The sequence below is a fragment of the Biomphalaria glabrata genome, chromosome 10 (genome assembly GCF_947242115.1).
Source record: "Biomphalaria glabrata chromosome 10, xgBioGlab47.1, whole genome shotgun sequence".
Classification (NCBI taxonomy): Eukaryota; Metazoa; Mollusca; class Gastropoda; family Planorbidae; genus Biomphalaria; species Biomphalaria glabrata.
In genome coordinates, this window is record NC_074720.1 from 8,444,653 (window position 1) to 8,462,662 (window position 18,010).

The 18,010-nt window shown below is 33.0% G+C and overlaps 2 protein-coding genes across 3 annotated transcripts in view; both read left to right on the forward strand.

Moving 5' to 3' along the window:
- Positions 1–13,504, forward strand: part of LOC106054344 (uncharacterized) — a 40,251-nt gene extending 26,747 nt beyond the window's left edge. For both annotated transcript variants that reach the window (XM_056044666.1, XM_056044665.1), the window contains exons 22-34: positions 88–166; positions 808–925; positions 1,364–1,444; positions 3,004–3,113; positions 4,232–4,345; positions 5,814–5,975; positions 6,579–6,707; positions 7,426–7,556; positions 9,059–9,187; positions 9,948–10,071; positions 10,437–10,533; positions 12,090–12,197; positions 13,296–13,504. In XM_056044666.1, coding sequence (XP_055900641.1) covers positions 88–166; positions 808–925; positions 1,364–1,444; positions 3,004–3,113; positions 4,232–4,345; positions 5,814–5,975; positions 6,579–6,707; positions 7,426–7,556; positions 9,059–9,187; positions 9,948–10,071; positions 10,437–10,533; positions 12,090–12,197; positions 13,296–13,363 — 1,450 coding nt within the window. In that variant the 3' untranslated portion in view covers positions 13,364–13,504. The remainder of the gene's footprint in view (positions 1–87; positions 167–807; positions 926–1,363; positions 1,445–3,003; positions 3,114–4,231; positions 4,346–5,813; positions 5,976–6,578; positions 6,708–7,425; positions 7,557–9,058; positions 9,188–9,947; positions 10,072–10,436; positions 10,534–12,089; positions 12,198–13,295) is intronic.
- A 2,905-nt stretch (positions 13,505–16,409) lies between these two features.
- Positions 16,410–17,423, forward strand: LOC106054335 (probable G-protein coupled receptor 45). The gene has a single exon (XM_013210148.2). It carries the CDS (start codon positions 16,410–16,412, stop codon positions 17,421–17,423), a length of 1,014 nt encoding a protein of 337 aa, XP_013065602.2.
- Positions 17,424–18,010: the final 587 nt, after the last annotated feature.

An 18,010-nucleotide genomic window follows, 5' to 3' on the forward strand; every position in this document is an offset into this window, starting at 1 on the left:
TCTGACATAAAAAGATCTACACTTATATTTCATGCTTTTAAAAAAAAATGTAGCCTACTATTATTCTAATATTTTAACTATTTACAGACCAGTCAAACTTCACATGGACCTCGCCACTAATATGCAGTATCAAGGCTGCAGAATGGGATACTTCTATGATTATGAAGTAAGAATGTGGCGTTGTGATTGGTATCGATGGAATTGATAGATTTGAATGGCTTTAAACATAGTAGTAGCTTCGCCATATAAATATGAATTCATGTGAAAAGTGTGAATTCATTGATTTGGTCATAAAAAAATATTGTCATATTTGGTTGGTAGAGTTAGCAGAGGCTAATGTTGAAGCATGATACAGAAGAGTTTAATTAGAGAATAAAAATTATAGCAAGACATAATAGAATTTTTTTTTATCTCAATTTTTTTTTTTTCAAAAATCTCGCACCTTCCACACAATTATTTGTTGTTAAATTATTGATTAAAAGAAATTTGTTCCATTTTTTATGGTAAAGAATGCATTGTCAAATAGTAAAATAGATAGATCTTGCAAACACTTAAAAGAGTGACTTTCTATCAAGGGTTTTCTAAAAAAAAAGGGAAAAATTTATTATACAGATTATAGATGGCATAGCTACAATTGTTATAATTTAATTCTATAAATTTTAAAATCTAATAGTGCAATAACAATGAGACAATTTTTGAAAAAGTTTCATTTTTGAAAAGTTGTTTCTTAAATTGTCATTTAAGCTAAATCTACAACTTGGCTATCTTTTTTTTTATTACACATTAACGTTTAAAATTTTTTTCCAGGTTGGATTTGATAATGATGGCAAGGTCTTGGCTGTAATTGTCACAGCTTATTGTGACTGTGGAAGTGATTTCTTTGCCTTGGATTTAAATGAACATGTGTTTAATTGGTTAGAAAATGGTAGGTAATGTGGGCATTAGATATTTTCAATAGAATTCTTAGGTATTTCCAAATTTTTGAAGGAACATCTGTAATTATAATGATTAAATTGATAAACGGAGGCACAGTGGCTGAGCTGTAAAGTACTTGGATTCTGAGCCAAAGGTTCCAGGTTTGAATCCTTGTGAAGACTGGGATTTTAACTTCATGATCTTTGGGTGTCTCTGAGTCCACCCAGCTCTAATGGGTACCTGACATTGGTTGGGGAAAGGCAGTAGGTTGTTGCCCTGGCCACATGACACCCTCATTAACCATAGGCCACAGAAACAGATGACCTTTACATCAGCAGTACTATAGACCATGAGGTCTGAGAGGGGAACTTTACTTTTAAATTAATAAACAGGTTTTTTTTATTATAGATATAGGTATGTACATTGTTTTTTTTTTCTTACCTGACAGCTTATTTTATTCCTAACATTTCCTGGACTGTTCAGCCTTGCAAGACACACAAACCCGTTAGTACAGCAATGAGGGCACCAGGTTTGTACAGTTTGTTTGCCTACTTATGTCATTAGAACACTTTGTGTGTTTATTGTATGGATTTGTCTGGCAGACTTGTGTTCATTGAGCTCTAATTAATTCAGACATATTTTTTCTTTGTTCAATATTTCTAACCTTTTAAAGTCATTCCTATTTTGTTTGTTTTATAGATTACATTATATAATCATAGTTATAACCAAAGTGAGTCAGACTCAATGTGATGAAAGTTAACTGAAGTCATTGGTACGATTTGAAGACATTTGAACAATGTGCAAATAAAGGATTCATTTTTTTTACAAAGCTAATATTACAAACTCACTCCATGTTTCTGTCTGGGTGAAATCTTTTTCATGTTTTTTTTTTATCACAACACAATCAATCCAGAAACTAGACAATTAGTTCATAATTTAGTCGAAACTAATGAATTTTGTTTTATATAGGTAAGTGGAGATAAAACTTGCAATACTGTGTGACAGTATTATTGACAGTCATTGAAATGTGTTTTCCCTTTACTCTATTTATGCTGTGTTTATAAAAAAAAAGTAGTATTTATATTTTGCTAGTTTCATTTCAAGGTTCATGCTGTATACTTGGCCAATAAATGAATTAATAAAAAAAAAAAATTTAATAACTAAAATTGTATCTTTTTAATAGCTTTTTTAAAAACAAGACATTTTTTATAGTTAAATACTAACTCTCTACAAGTCAGAATGAGATATTAATTTTGTAATGCCTTAATTTTTTTAAATAAAGATTTTTTTTTTTTTATGTTAGTTAGTTAGGATCTAACCTGTTTCATTCAATCAATCAAAAGCTGTTTCAGATAATAAAGCAGTAGTGTTGCTAGGTGGTCAAAGGGATATGGACTATAACAGGTGTCACCTAATTGGGGTGACATCCAATAATTAACTATCATAAATGATGTAAAAGCATAAATGTATATAAGGATCAGCATACATTTTACAGTTAAGTAGCAATTAAAGAATGTAGTTTATTAGCTTTTTGTGTAATGTTTCAACCAAAAAAAAAAAGAAATTGTGAAAAGAAAAAGTGGTCGAGAGGCTAAGTACGCTGGAACTTAGCTTGGCTTGGCTACCTACGAAGGGGGCTCGAGGTTCGACACCTGACTTAAGAAAACTGTTTACTGAGCGCCTAAAGGCAGCATGGCTCCCCCTCACCCCACTGGTCCACTAATGAGATTGGAGCAAAACGCTCTGAGCATGCTATAAGCATGAAATTAGCGCTATATAAAAGCTATAATTATAATTATAAAGGGTTTATGGGAGATGGCAGCCTTGGTTAATTGCATTTGATAAAGCAATATTATGCCTCTGTATATACATTTTCTTGATTTGTGCAAACTTTAACAAATATTATTGTTAAAATGGAAATATCCATAATACATACATTCTTCAGTTGGTTTGTTTAGTAGAAGTTTTCATTTAAAAACAAAAGTTATCATTATTAGGATAATTCAATCTTGTTGAAGAGAATATAGTCTAATAGTGATAATAATAAAAGTCAATAGGGATTTTAATCTACCTTCTCCACATCACCAGGATCTGCTACATCCATTTTTGCAATAGAATCAATTTTAGATCATATGGCGACTTACCTCAACAAAGACCATCTAGAAATTAGAAAAATGAATTTATTTCAACCAGGACAGGTTAGTTTTACAAAGATTCATTGAACTTAAAAAATTGACTTTCTATAGTTAATGAAATCAACCATTCAAAAAAGAGTATTACGTCCTATATATATTCATTAGTTAATTTAAATTTTCAAATTAATCACTTATTTAAATGTTCAGTCATTGCTTTACCTAACTGATTCAGACAACTTATTTCATTCTGCCTGGTAATTTGGTATGTTCTCTGAATTGTGGATAGGTGGTCTTGATGGTTCCAATTTTGAACTGTGCCTGCTGCTATCTGCTGTTTAAAAATGTTTGTAAATTGTTTTACATGTTTTGGGTGTTCCTTATGAGCTAATGATAATTTACTTCCTAGTCCAAACCTCAGCAGGATGATGAGGATGGTAATAGGCAGGGTATCAGCTTGGGTGATTGAGATGATTGAAAGACAGTCCAGTGCATATACCGGACCACCGACAGACATCTTCAGTCATATTCAATAATATTAAACCCCCTATTGTCCAGTGCATATACCGGACCACCGACAGACATCTTCAGTCATATTCAATAATATTAAACCTCCTATCACTTTTTTATATATAGTAAAGATGTTTTAATGGATTTCAGGCAATAGTCTTAGGGTTTTCTACTGTTTTTACGGTACAAAAATAATGAGTAAAAAATTAAGAAAAATATAATTTTTCTAATTCAGAGAATTATACAAAAACTGAAAAAAACAAAAAACAAACTCACAAACATTTAATCTCAATTAATTTAATTAACCACTTTATAACAATTTTGAAATAAAAAAATTTTGATGGTATTTTTTTTTTACTAAGTTTATATCAACTCAGTCTGCATGTGTGTCTGCCTAAATTCTTCTTCCACTTTACAATATCAGATCAATTTGAAACTTTTGTTGATAACACATTTTTTTCTGGATGAAATGCGCCATAGGTTGGCCACCCTCTTAAGCTAGTTAATCTATCAGTGTTAATTAATTAAATTAGCTTGAAATAGTAAAGGGATATTAATTGCATAGTATTGAGTACTATGACAGTAATTGTGTTGTTTTTTTTTAAAGTGTATTATATATTTTGCTTGTTATATGACATGCACACATATAAAGACAAAATGTTGTCTTACTACAGGTCACGCTGTCTGGTATGGTTCTAGAACAATGTCTCATTGGTGACATGGTGAAACAGATGGAGAAAGACATTGGCTATGTACAGAGAATGCAGTCTGTCGAAGAATTCAACAAAGTAATTTAATTGAGAACAATGTTAATGAATTATTTAGAGCTGATCTTCAACACTAACAACTGTTAGTGTTGAGGCAAATAAAAGCAAAAGTTTTTGAACTTTGTAAGATTTATGGTGCGTGTTAGAGAGTGTAGTACAAGGTACATAAACATGTTTACAGAAGAAGAAGATTGAAGAAAATGAGTGAGCAACACTCTTTACAAAGCTTATACCAATGCACTCTGTCTGTCTGGTAAAAAGTTTATACACCTTTCTCTGACACTCAATCTCTGATTAAGCTGAAACTTTGCACAATTATTTCTTTTACTTGACAACACTTGAATAAAAAAAAATAAAAAAAATAACCTATTAGCTAATTAACTATTGGTAATGCATTATTTTGTTTGGTATCTTGAACAAGGAAAAGAAATTGTACTTGACTGAAGTAGTGGTATAAGCTGAATTAGTCTCCTTTATAGGTTGATGCTTTAAAGTTTTTGATACAAACAGATAATTATACAATCTTCTATTTTCATAAATACTTCCTTAGCAGAGTGGTTAGTATGTTGGCTTTAGGAAACTTGAGCCATGAGTTCAAATTCATTCATTTATTTATAAATGCTTTTAAAAAAATCATTGCAGTGAAATTCACTCAGATATCCCTTTCTTCCCCTGCACCCCTACATGTTCCCAACTGGTCCAGACAAGTGACAGCCTAGGATCAAAGCGTATAGAGAAAGCTAAAAGCATGAAATAGTGCTAAACAAAAACAATTGGTAAAAATATTTCTAATCACACTGATTTATTGTTGTTGGTCTAGATCAGTGATGCCCAAAATATTACCATCCGGCCTGCTGAAATGTCTGCACAAAGTGTAGAAAATCCACCTTCCAAAAAAAAATAAATAAAACATTGAAAAATGTATTTTTACCTACGTTAGATATCTCCTTTTTTGTGTGATGGATAATACACACTGGTATACACATGCGGAATGTAAATGTCTCCTTTTATTAAGTACCGTAATCTGTACCTTATTACTTTTTTCAATTACTGTAATTGTTTACAATAAGTTTCATTTCTATAGTAAAATTTCGTAGACTTGTTGTTAGTAGTTCCAAGTACATTATCTATATAACAAAGAAATGAATGACTTTGTTTCACTTAGTTTCCTACCTTTCAAATCATAACAGAATTAAAGCAAATTTTTTTTACAAGTCTTCTGAAATATTGTCAATTCTATGATATAATACTTTATTTAAATATCTTCTTTATTATCTCATATTTTAAACATGTATGTATATAAATACTGTGTTTTTTTTTTTGTTGTATCAGAATTCAACCCTAAATAAATAAAATAAGCTCCAATAAAATCCATTAAAAATCAAACCAGATGTGTGATTAAATTTTTTTTTTTTCAAAAATGGTAATTTTATCAAAATATGTATTGTGTACCAAACATAACTTTTTTGCATGACTATTTCATATTCAGAACAATCGATGGAAGAAGAGAGGGCTTCATGTCATGCCTAGTAGATACGCCCTTGTGTACACCTGGCTGTGCTTCAACACCAGTGTCATTATATACCACGCAGATGGCAGTGTGGTCATTGCGCATGGTGCCATAGACATGGGGCAAGGAATTGATACTAAGGTATATCAGAACTAGCTGTGTTATGAAGGGGTATTGAGTGTTAAAGATTATATAGAGATTGCACTTAACTGACTTGTTCCTTTGAAATCCTATGGCAAAATAGGGCAGCATCCACACCTCTTTACCAAACTTGGTTTTGAGCAGCTTTTTTCATCTGCTCCTATGTCATTTCAGTATCCTCAACTTCACTGATGACTGCCCTCTTCCAGGTTTGCTTTGGCCTGTCCACTTTCCTCTTTCCTTGCAGATTCCAATCAAGTGCAATGTTGGTACTTTTTATGATAATGTGTGTTCTATCCAAGTTCACTTTTTGTTTTTTAATATCTTGGACTGTACATTTTTGCTTGGTTCTCTCCCATAATTTGATAGTAGATATCTTTTTGGGCCATCTAATACCCAGTATCCAACATAAGCAACTGTTATGAAAGAGACTGCACTGGTTGATGTAAAACTTTTGGTAGCTAAAAGAATAGAGCTTGTGAACATTACTTACAAACCAGTATAGAGTGCTATGTTCCAACAGGAGGTTATAGCCCCTACACCCTATCCCTAAGTGCCAGAACTGTATTATGACCTCATTCTATTAATGATTTTATATTTCAGGCAATACAAACATGTGCCCACAAATTTGGAATCTCTGTCGATAAGATCAAGGTAGTAAAGAAATCAACAACCATCAATGCAAACTCACATTTCACTGGAGGATCTGTTTGCTCAGAACTTATATGTCTGGTACTTAACCTTTGTAAACTCCAGATATTAAATTATTCAATGAATTAATTTCCAATTATCATTTCTTTTTCATGCTGTTACATCAATGGTTTATTTATCAAGACTATTTAAATATTTAAAAAAAAAGAAAAAAAATCTTATTATTATGATGGTATCTAGTTATCCAATAGTGTTGTTGGTCTCCATCAGTCATAGAAGACATTGTTTCATCTCTTGGAACATTTTTTTTTGATGTGACTGTGGAGCCCAATTCTCGAGAGACATTCCTGTCCACATATACTGCAGGTTAAAGTGGCATTCACTTTGGTGGTAGAGGAGCCAGCCATTTTTCATTTGGCACACTTTTCTTCCAGAGCTGAGGTCATTGCTTTTTCACTGTTATAGCTTTCTTGGTCACCATCTCTCTTCACATAGTTATCCAATGGTGTTAATTTTGTATTAATAACAAGTTATCCAAAAGCATATCTTTGTGTTGGTATTCTTCTTCAACCAGCATTAACAATGCTCTAAAAACTTTATTTTAATCATTTCACATCCTTAACAACATTGTGACCTGTACACATTGCATGTATAAACTACTCAAAAGCATTTAATCTGGGCAATATATTTTGTATTATAATTACTAATTAAATGGTTTCAGTTCATTAGTACTGCTTTAATATCTTTATCAGTGTATCCTGACATTAATCTTCTTTAATCTAAACTTCATAATCTACAGGCAGTCATCAAAAGCTGTGAAACATTACTAGAACGACTTGCTCCTATAAGAAAAAAGCTGAACAATCCACCATGGAATGAACTTATTGCTGGGGCTTATGCAGGAGGTATCAACTTGACTGCCCAATATTGGTTAGTAGCTCATAGTAGCCTACATTATAAACACAAACACTGAAGGAAGATTAAAAGTATATAAGTGCTCCTTTTTACATTGTGCCTTTAGAGTATGGATAGGAAAACTAAGGACTTAGAGTTTAAGTCTGATTAAAATCCATGACTACATTGACAGAAGGGTACTTTTAGGATGTAAGTATCTTCTGTTATGTTGGAAAATTGTTTTGGGTATTCCAAGCATTGCTTTGGAGCAGAGTTACAACAAAAGTCTGCCATTATCATTGTAGCTGCCAATACCATGGCCTTCCAGGACACCTGGCCTAGCACTGTAATCGTTCCCCACCTGAGCGTTGAAGACACCCATGCATTAAATGTGGCAAAAAATGTAGGTCACAGCTAGAGTTGCATATCCACAAAAATACTACATTCATCATTAATCTTCGTACTTGAAAACAAGCCTTATTATTATCTTCTATTATGAAGAAATTCATGTGATGAAATAAAGTCTGCTTTAGTCAAGCTATAGCTTAAATTTCTTTATAATGGTTACAGCTATAATTGTATAATAACAAAAATGTCTTTGTTAATATGAAAATTACTATTGTTGCATTTAAGAAGTGGCAAGACACTATTAGCCCTATTTATAACGAATTTGTAAATAAATTGATTCAAATTACACATTTACTTGAAGGTGGTAGTATCAAGAGAGGAATGCCTTTATTTAAAACTAAATTTCATACAAGAGAAATAGTTTTTTTGTTATTACAAAGCTTATATCAACTCGGTCAGTCTGTCTGTCTGGTTAAAAATGTGTACACATTAATTCTCCCACACCCATTCTCAGATCTAGCTGAAACTTCACACAACTATTCATTGACATAGACAAGACATGAATCAATAAAAAAGTAACCATTTAATTAAATTAAATTAAGCAATTACTGGTAATTCATTATTTTGCTTAATAGCATCAAGGGAAAGTAATACTCCAGTATTTACAGATATGGCTAAATTTGTTGGGCTTAGTCCCCTTAGATAATTATTAACGCTATTTCTCCCTCACACATTCTCTGACCAAGTTGATATTTTAAACAGCTATTTATTGTACTTAACAAAACATAAATTGATAAACAAAATTACTTAATTAGTCTTTTAATTATTGGTAATTAATTTTTTGTTTCAAATTGAATAAGGGAAATAATAACTTGTACATCATTGGTAGGTATAGTTTTTAAGGATGGAGTTCTTCCCCTTTAGATAAGCTTTGTTCTTTTTAAAAAAATGATTTTTTAGATTTTGGTTGTTCTCAATCTAGAGGAGGGGTAAACCTTCATATTCTTCAACTCAGGCCTACTGCCTAGATATACAAGTTTGAATGCTTAGTTACATTATTTTGCAATTTAAATAATCCTGTTTAAAGTTTTGATTAGGTGAGAAGATATACAAAAATACATAGGCCTTAACATTAAGAGATGTACACATATTAATCATCTAGAATGTGTATATGCTGGTTTGTGTTTTAGGCCATCAGATAATGAGAAGATCCCAGCTTACAATGCTTACAGTGTTTGCTGCTCAGAAGTAGAGTTGGATGTTCTCACAGGAGAATACAACATAGTCCAAGTTGATTACCTTTATGACTGTGGTACAAGGTATTTTTTTATATTTTAATGCAGTTTGAAGTCTTTTTGTTAATTCTTATGTTTCAATAAGATATTCCTAATAGCGATATAGCTTTATTCAACACTAATTTGTTTTGAGGAAGTTGAATTTATACACAATGATGTGTATTGTCATTGTTTGCATAGCACCCTTTCTTAGGACTATTTTGAATATCATTCATGACTTAGAATAAAAACACAACCATTACTCACCTCACCAAAACTATGAGATGGGAAACTCATGTCTATTAATGCAAGAAAGACACAAAGATAAGTACACACTATTGTTCCAAATGCTAGGACAAATTTGTACAAATATTCCTTCTTCCTTAGTGCTATTAGAGCATGGAATGGGTTGCCTAAGTTATCCAGGAAAACCAATGACTTGGCAGAGTTTAAGCCATTAACATGACATGACATTAACATAGATTGACCTAGGAACATTGGAGGATGTAACCATTTCCTTTTTTGAAGTAACATCTGCATTTAATTAGAAACTGAATGCTACAAAAAGCTCTTTTGTTCCTTACTCTGTGGGACTGATTCAAGCAAATTGTTGAATGGCAAACAAGAAAAACATCAAGATCTTTTTGTGTTTTAGTCATTCAATGAATCTTTATTTCTTTTATTTTAATTAAAAAAATAAAGAGTCAATGTAGCGTAAACACATTTCCTCTTATGATCAATAAGTATTTTTAGTCGTATATCTAATTGTGCTTTTAAAATAAAATGACATTTTGCTTCTATAAAGTCTCAACCCAGAGCTGGACATGGGACAACTTGAAGGAGCATTCAACATGGGCTGTGGGCTATTCTTGTTGGAAAGCATGAAGTATGATCCAAAGACTGGCAAGGCGCTTTCTGATGGAACTTGGGTATGATGTATTCAGTAGAATAAAAAGTTCATAACGCTTATTTATATGTTAAGTTTACACAGTATATTAAGATCCATAATAATATTTATAATGGCAACGTCTTCTATTTTGAAGATTAAAAATAGGTGCAGTGTTTCACATGACAATGCAAACCCAGTTTCTACCTGCATATTTTTCCTTATGTGATTCAGACAAAGCCTTTCTCCACTGGAACTCTATTTAATTTTTCTTTTCTTCCTCTGTACCTGTGTTTAACGAGGGTTTTTCTTTGGGTCTCAAATGTGTGTCCCATATTAGTCACTTCATTTTAGACTAACTAAATAAGATATAACAAACATGACCAAAAAGTGTGTGTTTTTTTTCAGAATTACAAAGTCCCTATGAGTAGAGACCTACCAACCAGGTTTAATGTCAAGTTTCTAAGAAATGCTCCAAACCCTATAGGAGTATTAGGTTCCAAAGGTATGCCTTTCAATTATTTCATTTTAAAAATGTGAGCACATCAATGAAAAGCTCACAAAAGTTCAACCAATGCTGTTGTGTCCCTGAATTTCAGTGTTTTATTTTATAATCTTCAAATACAAAAACAAAATTTAATAAAATACTCTGAAAGACACAAAGATAAAGGCACATTCTTCGTCCCATATGCTAGGACAAATTTGTACAAATACTCCTTCTTCCCTAGTGCTATTAGAGCATGGAATGGGTTGCCTGAGCTAGCCAGGAAAACCAGTGACTTGGCAGAATTTAAGTCATTGGTTATTACGCATGACTAAATGCATGACGCGTAGGACGTAATCATCTTCTTTTTTGAAGTAACGTCTGTATTATATAAGATATAGCGCTACTTTCATGCTTATAGCATGCTCAGAGCACTTTGGTCCAATCTCAGTTGTGGACCAGTGCAGTTTTTTTTTCGTGCTGCCTTCAGGCGCTTAGTAAACACAACTTTGCCAGAGTCGGGTGTCGAACCTCGAGCCCCTTTCATAGGTAGCCAAACCAAGCCAAGTTCAAGCATACTTAGCCTCTCAACCACGCTTCCCTAATATCATCAAGACAAAAGTCCATAGTGCATAACACACCACCAGGAGGCCATATATCAAATAGAAGAATTTCACTATAGATACATTTTATCCATTCGAACTAACAAAAAAATCTGATTCATTTATCATATTTTCTATTATAGTGTCAATTTCTGTGCTTTCTGAAAGTTCTTCTTTTTCCTGAGCAATTTTTAGTCTTTCCTATAAAAATTGATGATTTCTAGAGGCAGCAAAATAGAATTTTCACTGTAAACAAAATGCTTCTTTGTTTTTTCTTCATTTTTTTGCAATTTTCAACATTAGATTTACTACTATAGATAAATATTTAACATCATTGTTAAATGCATGGCTAGATTTGAGAGAGTACAAAAATGTTGCAGCTGTACAGGGCCTTGCCCTTATAAGAGAGCCTCTAAATTTTAAGATTTTACATTTTCCACAAATTATAGGGCCCTCCATATTGAATTTTTAAAAAGGGAAATAATATTAAATAGTAGTAAGTAAAGTTTCCCTTTTAGACCTTGCAATCTATAGGGGGCAGATGATGTTAAGGTCATCTGTTTCTATCGCTAACAGTTAGTGAGCAGGGTGTCATGTGGCTACCACAACGAACAACCGCCTTTACTTTCCTCAACTAAAGTCAGGTACCCGTTAGAGTTTGGTGGACTTAAGGGTGGCCTAAAAATCTCGAAATTTAAAATCCCAGGACCCCAGGTTCAGAAGTCAAGCGTTTAACCACTCAGCCAATGCACCCGCCATTGCATTCTATTAGATTTATTATTATTAATGATAATAATTATTATTAATAATTTTGTTAAATTGAAGCTAAATGGGGGCAGGGGCCTTCACAAGAATTCCGATTAGGGCCTCCACTTACTAAAATCTGACATGAGATAAATGTACTGATTGATTGATGTATTTATGGTTTCAGTAGCTTGTATGAATTTTACTTCCTTAATTCTTCTTTGTTTCCAGCTGTTGGTGAGACACCTGTAGCACAAGGCTCATGTCCACTATTTGCTCTGAAAAGAGCATTGGAGGCTGCAAGAAGTGAGACAGGACAACAAGGATGGTTCCCTATTTGTAAGTCACACGGGCCCTCTAGTATCCACAGATAGTTGTTGAGAGTGCCTTGACAGTTGATGCTCCTTGGAAGCTAAATTTTACTTAAATGTGTAAAAAAAAAACATATAAAAAAAAAATCAAATACAATTATAGCAAGAGATATTACAGTCCAAGACTTAGAAATCAGAGCAGGATATAAAATAATAATAAATAATCAAATAAAACTAATATTTTAATTTTAGAAAAAAAAAATCATTCTGCAGATTTAATAGAAATTTCTATAAATCAAATAAGAAAATAAAACTAAAATGTTATTTAACCTTGGTTTGGCCAATAATAGAATATGCATCCACTGTTTGGGACCCCTCAACTCAAGAAAACATTAAGAAACTAGAACAGACACAAAATAGAGCAGTGCGATTCATAACAAACGAATATTCACATTTGACTAGAGTAACACCTTTAGTAAAATCACTAAATTTAGAAAGCCTTCAGGACAGAAGGCTCAAAAGTAAAGTAGCAATAATACATAAAACACTGAACCATAATCTTCAAATACAAAAACAAAATTTAATAAAATACTCTGAAAGACACAAAGATAAAGGCACATTCCTCGTCCCATATGCTAGGACAAATTTGTACAAATACTCCTTCTTCCCTAGTGCTATTAGAGCATGGAATGGGTTGCCTGAGCTAGCCAGGAAAACCAGTGACTTGGCAGAATTTAAGTCATTGGTTAATATGCATGACTAAATGCATGACGCGTAGGACGTAATCATCTTTTTTGAAGTAACGTCTGTATTATATAAGATAAGATAAGATAAGCATCAGAAATCTTTTAAAATCACTTTTAACCCAAGGCTCTGCATTTGAGGGTTGCCTGTTACATCCTTTACATCTTTATGCTTCTTAAACAGACACACAACCAGATCCCTGGTACCTGGTACTAAATGCACGTTTGATTTCATAAGATTTGTACATAAGGTATCTTAACACTTGTCACACTATAGTGGATCTAAAAAAACTGGTTTCCTAAAAAGTACATAAAGAACAGATTTGTATACTCTTGTTTGCAACCTCAAGACACATTACAAAAAACATGTTTTTATTTTTCAGATGCACCTTTAACAGTGGAAAAACTACAAAAGTCTTGTTTAAATGATTACAGGCATTTTATTTTATAAAATCTTATTATTCAAAACGTTACACACTTACTTGATAGCTGAAAAATATACAATATTTTACTGTATGTATTATACACACATATATATATATATCATTACCTGCATACATTCATATTATATATATAGAAATATATTTTATAATTTATACACATATGTCTTTATGTATACATGACATGCAGCACTAATGGCTTTGCACAATTAATCTACATATTTGTTAATAAAAATTTGAATTCAAATAATATCTTTATGAAAGTTTTAATGTTAATATAGATTTTGTATTTATGTGAAATGAAAAAAAAAAAGAAAATTTTATTATTGTGATAAATTTTTTTTTTCAATTATACAAAGAAAACACTAATTTATCTTTAATTAATTAAATTGGACAAAGTTGTCTGCTTTGAATTTATAATTTGTATTTTATATGTGACAAAATATTGGGTCTATGTCGTCTTCATGAATCATCAGACTCAAAAACAAAACACTGCTTTAATTCTAGATAATTTTAAGATTGTTTTATATTATAACATATTAGTATAATATAAATTATAATATATAAAATGAATGTTTAGTTCTATATACCAACACAGAATTTCGTAACCTTAACATGTAGGTCTAGCTATTTTGAACTAGGTTTGAAGAAATACAATTCTATTTTGGCTACTAAACAACCTGCTTTTAATTTCATTTTATACTTTATTAACTAATTGAATTTCTTTCTCCATTCTGACTGTCCATCCAAAAGTCCATTTACAAACATGAACTTCTTTGCTAGAATATTGTAGATTTTTTTTTACAATAAACTAAATAATGTTAAGGATGTTCACTGCTACCGACTACATAAATATTAAAGAGTAGCGCCATAAAAAGCCTAGCAACACCATAAACCACTTAGACAAACATAATGTCCTTACTCCATACCAATATGGCTCCCATAACTAGGTCAACAGTATTCAGTTATATTCAAATATTCAGTTTCAATTAAATGTATAAACTTAGGTATTTGTTACTTTCTCGGTGTTGGCTGTGACTGGTATATGAACAGACCGAAAGGACGCATGGTGGCAACTTAATCGTGCGGAACAGGTCGTCCAAGCCCAGTTCCGAGTCGGACACTGTCTAATAGGTGCTCACTTCGGGCGTTTAGAGAGAATGACACACGGTGTCGCCACTGCACGTAGAAACAGTGGACCACATTCTTTATGAATGTCGCGTTCTGCGTGAAAGAAGATTGGGACAAGGATTTGAGAGAGAGAGAGAGAGAACTGGTTCGTGTGTCACATTAGGGCTGTCCTTGTACGGGGGCGAGGCGACCTTAAAACTCACTGCCCGCTTCCTTTCACTTGCTCTTAGGGAGTAATTCTCAGCATGGTTCGTTACCATTGGGGTTTCTGATTCGGTATATTAACAAGTTTGATGTAGATTTGTATAAACTCTATTGGCCAGTATCATAGCCTAAGGTGGATAAACAATAGTCTAATTTTCTTTGTTCTTGAAGACTTGAAGAGGTATAGTATCGATTAAGAAAAGAACAAAATAAAAAAGATAATAAGCTTATCATTTTTTTTCTTAAGATTTAATCGTGAACAAAGCTTGTATCTAAATTCTGATCATTTCATTGATTACAGATTTCGCTACTTGCCTGTGTACGTAAATTGACTTGCTGTGTCAAAGTTTGTGAAACCTACTCCTAATAATTTTTTTTTAGTAAATTACATTGGCAAACACACAAGGCAAAACAGTAAGTTCAATGTTTTCACAGCGATTAAGGTTAACCTTGTTCAGAAATTGTTCAAACTTCACTTTCATGCTTATAGCATGCTCAGAGCGCTTTTGGTCCAATCTCATTTGTGGAGAAGGGGGGGGGTTATCTAGGAGTTGGTTTTCCGTGCTGCCTTTAGGCGCTCGAACATCGAGCCCCTTTCTAGGTAGCCAAGCCAGGCCTAGTTCAAGCGCACTTGCCACCTCGACCACGCTTCCCACATACATGTCCTCACATGCCAAACGAACGAAGTCCTTGAAATTGGGATTCTTTTGAAAGTAACTGTCTTTAGTTTCAATGGAAGCCTAAAAATGTTTTTATGTCCAACAATAATCACCGCAAAAAATTGTTACTGTACATCACTCAGTCATTGTCACGTTGTGCAGGCCTATAAGTCGTGCGCCCCTGCGTCATTGTATACAGGCTGAAAGGTCCACGGGAACTCTATTAGTATGACCGCTTTTTTCTACAACAAAAGTAGAGCAACCTCCATAAGTTCACAGAACGGCATCGGTGTTCAGATGTTAACTTGTCATCAAGATTGAGGCTAATACAATTCTACTTCCGTTATGAAAATAGGTATTTAAATAGTATCATTATATTTATCAAGATTTAGTCGATGAATTGGTAGCATACACATTGCCTAAAGGCAAAAGATTTAGAATGAAAAAAAAATAAATTTCTTTCTTTCCGTATGACATCAAACTAATTTGGTGATCGAAGGTCTTTGACTTATAGTTCGGAGATTAAAGAAGATTGCAGATCGTTACAGCAATTTGTCAACATGGTTGTAGAATATATAATGTCTAAGTAAAGAACATATACATTGGATTCTTTGAACGAAATTCGTACGACATTTGCTTTAAGACATCGCATTATAATTAGGATTTATATACAATTAAACCAGAAAATTGCTGATAAATAGCCTAAACAATGATTGGAGCTAAGACTACAGTAAATACCATGAAAACATCTTTTCAAAGCTTTTTTTTTTTAAATGTAGCCTAAAAAACGAAATATCTTGAAGCCCTAATCGTTAATTTGATAAGAGTATAATGTCTTTTGTTTTTTATGAAGATCTCTATAACAACAACAAAAAGAAAAACTCTTGGAATTTAAACCCAAACAATGAAGCTTGTCCGGAAACTTATAAAAGAACTTTAGTTTGCTTTTTTTTTCTAAACATCAAGTATTACTACGAAGAGCCAAAAAAGTTATGGATCGTCATTGCAAAAGCGAAACTTTAAGAAGAGAATCGTATGTCTGCAGCTAGTAACTGTCGAAGATATGAAGGAAATGAACACGTCTAGTCTATTCAACGACCATTACCAGGAGATCATCAACTGGGAAATGTTAAGTCTGGTTAACAATACAGTTCTCTGCACATTAATTGGACTCATGGGGCTAGTGGCCAATGTGATCAACATGCTGGTCTTTGTGCGTCAGGGATTGAACACCTCAATGAATATCAGCTTCTTCTCTATGGCTATCTCAGACATTGTACGTATACTTTCAGTGGAGTGGGCCAATATCTGTTTTAACCCTTATATTGAAAAACTTCAGGTTTCTATAATGTTTGACTACCTCTTCTATGTCACTGGCGGCTGGGCGGTTATCTGTGCCTGTCGTATCACTCTCCACATCTCATTGTATATAACTGTAGAGCGATGTCTTTGCATTGTTTTTCCATTGACGATAAGAAAAGTTATCACCATCACGAGAACCAAGATAGTTATTGTCCTTATTTATTTCGCAAACGTTCTTACATTGATACCCGAGTATATGACTGTGTATCTTGCTTGGGTATATGACGCCAAGACCAATGCCACAGTACTTAGCGTTGGGGTTAGAGATTACGGAGTGCGGACCAAAGGAATCACTTTTATGCTGCATGTCGTTTTAATCGTGATTGGCTTGTTCTGTATCATCGTCATGACAACCGTGCTTGTGTTGCAGCTTCGACGTCAGAGAAAATGGCGGATGAAAAACTCCAGCAACAGCTTTTCTAAGACGTCTCTGACCTCACGTGATAGAAAGGCTGCAGCACTGGTCATTGCTGTGGCCACAGCGGTGGCCGTCTGCTACATCCCTATTGTTTCGCTTTCACTGGTCACAGTCTTCGTGCCAGATTTTTACATTGGAGGAAAATATTTTTTATATTTTAAAGAATCTTGGGCTTTGGCTTTCCTATCTGGCATCATTAATTCAAGTTCAAATATAATTATATATTACCATATGAGCTCCAAATTTAAAGAAACCTTTTTAAAACTTTTTGGTCGTAAAGTCGTCAATATGAAGTAGATGTAACCATTGAATTGGTCTGGCATAATTTAATTGATATTTCTAGTTTCAAAATGTCTATTCCCCCCCCCCCCAACAGCTCCTTTTTTTTCTTTATAACAAGGATAACAATTATGTTATCGTATTTTTAAAAGTTACAATATGATACTTTTGATAATTTGTTCGTCTGCTTTCGCTGAAGAGGCATCACATAATTATTTCGCTATTCTTCGCTTCAAGGACTTTCGCATAGGTCATCCTTGTTAAGGTCCTGAAATATTTTAATACTCATCACCCTCATCAGACCCCAGCCTTTACCACGTGATAGACGATAAGTGTAACTTCTCCCAGTGGCGTCACTAGGGGGGGGGGTGAGGTCCGCATAGGGTGACACCCGTTAGGAGGTTGTTACATCGAAGTAAAAAAAAATGCCCTTTGGGAATAACTGACAATTAAAAAGAAAAATGACAGTGGCTGAATATTGGAACATGCTATTCACAATTAATAAATAGATCTATCTACTTTTTTGTTTCATTTCGATTAAAAATATTTAATTTTTTTAATGAAATGCAATCAAAATGTTTAAAAAGTTATATCACATTTAATAT

What these genes read in the sequence shown, in the direction of transcription:
- LOC106054335 (XM_013210148.2), top strand. Translation starts at nt 16,410, where the DNA reads ATGAAGGAAATGAACACGTCTAGTCTATTCAACGACCATTACCAGGAG.